We start from the raw sequence: 5,000 nt of genomic DNA on the forward strand, positions 1-5,000 counted from the left end.
GTGGCCTTCTTGAGCATCAGTAAATGTTTCCACCTTTTGTAATAGTTATGCATGAGACCGTCAATTGTCCTCAGTGTGAAAAGATGGATTTCAAAATCGTAGTCACTGTTGGAAAGGGTTCAAATATGCAGAAGATGCTGGAAAACCAAAGAATGTGGAGGAGCTGGAGGATTTTTCTGAAGAACAGCAGGCAGTTGAACTGCTCAGGACCAACAAGGGGCTCATAAACAACTATCAAAAAATATAAAAACAGTCCTGGATCATCCAGGAAATGACACAGAGTATTAATATTCAAGGGTATGTGAACTTTTGAACGGGGTCATTTTTATAAATTCAGTTATTATTTTGTCATGTGGAGTATATATAAACATCTGTTATGTGAAATAGCTTATTCAAGACAGTACTAAATAAAAAATAACATGCAAAGAACAGCAGGCAGTTGAACTGCTCTGGACAAACAAGGGACTCATGAACAACTATCACAAAATATAAAAACAGTCATGGATCATCCAAGAAATGACGCATAGTATTAAGATTCAAGGGTATGTAAACTTTTGAATGGGGTAATTTTTATAAATTCAGTTATTATTTTTGTCTTGTGGAGTACATGTAAACATCTGCTATGTGAAATAGGTTATTTAGGACAGTACTAAATAAAAAAATAGCATTTCATTATCCCTCTTATTTGTTTCAATTATTAACATTTTGCACATTCTGCAAGGGGTATGTAAACATATGAGCACAACTGTGTATATATATATATATATATATATATATATGAATGATCCAAAGTAACTAGTAACTCACAACTTGAGTAGTTTTTTCATTGGAAGCTTTTTTTACTTGAGTAATAATTTCTAAAACGCATGTAATTTTACTTGAGTACAGTTTTTGGATACTCTACCCACCTCTGTTATTTACATTATTGATCCACAGCCATATGATATTCATCCTTTTGCTGAACAATATAGGAGAAATTAAGAGTAATGTCCTGCATGCGCTCATCCATATTAAGACTGTGAATGATGACCAGCTTCAAGCTTTCAAAAAGATGCACACGTATCATAGAATAATCTCAAGTTCTCAAAGCATACGATTGGGTTTGGTGAAAGTAAACATTCATCATACACTTAAAATCATTTGTTAATGTTGTTCATTTCAGTTTTTTTCTTTTCTGCAGATAATTGGATCGGTCGGCGTTTGGATGAATTAGTTTGCAAGTTTAACATTTCCAAGATCACGACGCACTCGGCTCTGCTGGATCTGGACAAACTAGACGAGTTCAGCAGGTTTGTTCTTTAGTTAAAGCTGTCACACATGCAGATGAACAGAGTCCCAGTGTACTGTCTGTACTGCACTGTAAGATAAGTGTACGTCTTATACGCCCTAACAAAGGCCAGCTGATCACATCGCAGCAGAGATACTGGGATTGAGTGTTTCAGCGCTGTGTGTGTGTGTAGGGTTCATCTGCAGCACAGGATCGAGGATGAGGAGAGGTGCGCTGTGCTGCGGGATGAGCTGCGTCAGCAGGTTCTTCACATACACGGCTCTCGGATCAGCGACTGCACCGTCCTGGAGCCGCACTACATGCAGAGAGTCCTGCAGCTGCGCAAGGTAGCAGAGCAAACCAAGCCAACGCCATCACTCACGCTTTGTTTTTGTTTTGTTAGTTTCGTTATTTATATAGTGCTTTTTACAATGCAAATTGTGTCAAAGCAGCTTTACAGTATTACACAGAGAAATAGTGTGTTGAAATAGTGTTCCGTTCTCCTCTGGCTTAACGAAACTAGCAGTTTAATTCTAGGCTGCAGCAAAGTCAGATTGTGCAGAGGACTGTGCAGAGAGTGTGTCTGCCTCCCGAAAAATGTTAGGTAGGTTATTCCAGAGTTTGGGCGCTAAATAGGAGAAGGATCTGCCGCCCGCAAAAATAAAGAAATTATAAATTACAAAAAGAAATTTTAACTGTTTTAAACACTTTTGACCTGATTCAGCATGTGCATGAGACCAAACACACTCGTGGACATACTCTAGATTTACTCATCAGTAGAGGTCTAAACATTTCATCCATTGTTGTTAAGGATCGAACGCAGCGCTAAGCTTTGTGTGTTTGAGCGAGTGTCTGATTGAGCTCTTCTGTCACTGAATGAACGTGTGTGTGTGTGTGTTTCAGGGTCACGTCTGCTCTCTGCGAGAGCTACTCAATGACACGCATACATACCTGTGGATCCGGCCGCGAGTCACGCGGCAGCAGCTGCAGGAAGTGAGCGCAGAGGTGGATGACATCGCAGCAGCAGTCATACAGTGAGTATGCGCGTGACCGTTACTGGTGTGTTCGTGCATGTCGTGACGCGTCTGTGTGTTTGTGGTTAGGCTGGTGGCGTCCGGCGGCTCGTTCGAGTCCACAGAGCATCTGAACACTGAGCTCAAACTCATCGCCAGCAGACTGAAGCACACCAAATACAGCGGAGGGATGAGAGTGCTGAGACTCGCTCTGAGCGCGCAACAGGTGACACTCACTCACTCACTCACACACACACACACTCACTCACTCACTCGCAATTGAATCGCCATTGGCTAGTAAATTTTTTTGTTTACTCGTCAGACAGCACAGATCGCTTGACGGAGAGTGAAACTCTGATACGCTCAGTCAGAGTGTTTGGCGAGTGAAAATATATCTGAGCTAAACTTATACTTAGCCTCCAACTCACACACTGGCGAGTAAAATCTGAGAATTTAGTAGCAATTGGCTAATATTAGACATAATTTAGTCGCCAGAGTGAAGATTTAGTCGCATATGCGAGTGATTTACTCGCAATGTAGAGGGTTGCACTCACTCACTCACACACACACTCACATTCACTCTCACACACACATACACACACACTCTCTCTCTCACTATCGGTCTGCTCTGTGCGTCTGCAGCAGGGTCCCAGTGTGGCGGAGATGATGCTTTCTCTGGGAGAACAGGAGGTGTGTGTTCGCCTTCAGAAAGCTCTGGAACACTGACTGAACAAACACGGCGACTTGATCGGTTTAATTAAGGGGATGTAAATACTGATCTGTGGTTCGTGTTTTAATCAGAACATCTGCAGTTATAAAGGAGCGAGACGACAAATGCTTTCCGTCTTTGTTGAGGCTCTTCTTATGGTCACCTAATGCTTTAAAAGAAACATGTTCAACTCGTAAAGAAAACATCCCATAATAAGAAATGTGCTCTATGTATCTGTAATACTTCATTAAACTGAAATATTAAAGTCTGCTTGCTTATGACATTTTTATTTCAAAGTCGAGTCATATTTATTTCTATTGCACTTTATACAGTCCAGGTTGTCAAAGCTGCTTCACAGAGATCAACATGGAGAATAACAGAATCAGTGATGGAAACCATTCAGATTCTCCTGTAAAGCAGCTCTGAAAGACAATCTTGTCATCAGCTGCTGTCATTGGTGCGGTTAAGTTAGAATGCAGTCTTGTCCATCAGACTGAGCAGCTCTGCGAGCTCAAAAACCTCATCAATGTATATAACTCTGTCCAGATTCCTCTTTTTTGAGATTCAGCTCATGCGTATTCTATACACCATGCTGCCATTTCCTGTGACACACTGACAGCAAACACTGCAATGCCTGGTGTGTTCGAGTTCTTTTTTCCACGAGGATCAACATTTTTGGCACCTGCATGACTGATTGCTCTCTGCACATTGTATAGAAGGGAGATATCCATATGCAGGCACAGTATGTGAATCACATCACAAACATCTGTGTGAGTGTCCTGCGATAGAGAGACAGAAGCACACATTTAATCACGATATTCTGAAAGGTATGGGACTGTTAAATAAAACTACATGCATCTTGCGGAAGAACATTGTTGAGGCTCTGCGCGGATGAATGTGGTGCGTAGTGAATTTACACCTGAAAATCTAAAAACCATACGTCTTATGTTTTGAGCAATTAGAATTTTTTTTTTTTTTATTGAGGTGAAACAAACATCTCAAAAGATGTAGTAGTTTAGATGGAAAGGGTCGCAAACTGACAGCTGAAGACGTTAATTTGGCGACCCATTAGCTTTCTAATTAACAGTCTATCCTTGAAAATAAAACCAACACAGCATTACAAAAAGCCGTAATGAACAGAGGCTTAGAGAGCTACATATCGTTAAATAAATGCTCTTACCTGCGAGTGATGAAGTAACATCTGTGCATCCGCTTTAAATCCTTTCACTTCTCGGAGTTCTCTCTAAAGAGCCGGGGTTTATTACGCTTCGTTTGCTCTGTTCTGAGTTTCTGACATCGTTATGGTCGCTATTTCTCGCTCATGACAACTAATGTTCAGCTGCTTTTTTACGGACACGAGGAGACACGCACGCTGAATGACGTATGTACGCAATTTCCCGCGAAACCCGTCCCGACCGCTGTACCGTTGATTCAGACGAAGACCAAACATAAACAAAACCCGTCTGGAAATTAATCATGACCTTTTCTTTTTTTAAGTTACAGCTCACTTTTACATTTTGGTCAGAGTACTGTGTGTGTATATATATATATATATATATATATAATTAATCAATTTTAAGTAATTATAAATACTGAAAAATGTTCTTGATTTGTGTCGATAACTATAACGGTGTTATTTCTATTCCAGCAGCAACGAGGCCTTCCTCACTTGAGCGTTGGTTTGGTTAATTCTGAGACCAGATTTTAAAAGACTAGTTTCCACCATAATCTTGTCATTACTGTGATAATGGCATCATTGCTGCAGCTTTACGCACAGATAAACGTGCTATAATCAGACACAGATTTCCCATCAGCCCACGACTTTATTCTGATACAAACTGAACATACAGCACTAACAGAGCAGTGTGAATCATATGAACAAAAAGAGACCAGCATCCAACAAATAAATCAGTTCATTATTAGTATTCATCTGGACTGTCTCCTCTATCTATAATACTGCAGATCTTCATTGACCTGTGAGTAACGGCTAATCAAACCCAAACACACAATC

At 40.5% G+C, this 5,000-nt stretch overlaps 2 protein-coding genes across 2 annotated transcripts in view; one reads left to right on the forward strand and one right to left on the reverse strand.

Moving 5' to 3' along the window:
- The window catches only part of ears2 (glutamyl-tRNA synthetase 2, mitochondrial), a 15,098-nt gene extending 11,891 nt beyond the window's left edge, over positions 1-3,207 (forward strand). Inside the window, exons 5-9 of the mRNA XM_016456984.1 lie at positions 1,181-1,289; positions 1,461-1,614; positions 2,171-2,301; positions 2,371-2,506; positions 2,923-3,207. Of these exons, the coding sequence (XP_016312470.1) occupies positions 1,181-1,289; positions 1,461-1,614; positions 2,171-2,301; positions 2,371-2,506; positions 2,923-3,006 (614 nt within the window). The 3' untranslated portion in view covers positions 3,007-3,207. The remainder of the gene's footprint in view (positions 1-1,180; positions 1,290-1,460; positions 1,615-2,170; positions 2,302-2,370; positions 2,507-2,922) is intronic.
- Positions 3,208-4,792: 1,585 nt separating this feature from the next.
- The window catches only part of cdc37 (cell division cycle 37 homolog (S. cerevisiae)), a 4,153-nt gene continuing 3,945 nt past the window's right edge, over positions 4,793-5,000 (reverse strand). Inside the window, exon 7 of the mRNA XM_016456985.1 lies at positions 4,793-5,000. This exon is cut by the window's right edge and continues 324 nt beyond it. The gene's annotated coding sequence lies outside the window, so the exon portion shown is untranslated.

This window comes from Sinocyclocheilus anshuiensis, unplaced genomic scaffold (genome assembly GCF_001515605.1).
Source record: "Sinocyclocheilus anshuiensis isolate Anshui unplaced genomic scaffold, SAMN03320099.WGS_v1.1 scaffold1064, whole genome shotgun sequence".
In the NCBI taxonomy this organism is placed as follows: Eukaryota; Metazoa; Chordata; class Actinopteri; order Cypriniformes; family Cyprinidae; genus Sinocyclocheilus; species Sinocyclocheilus anshuiensis.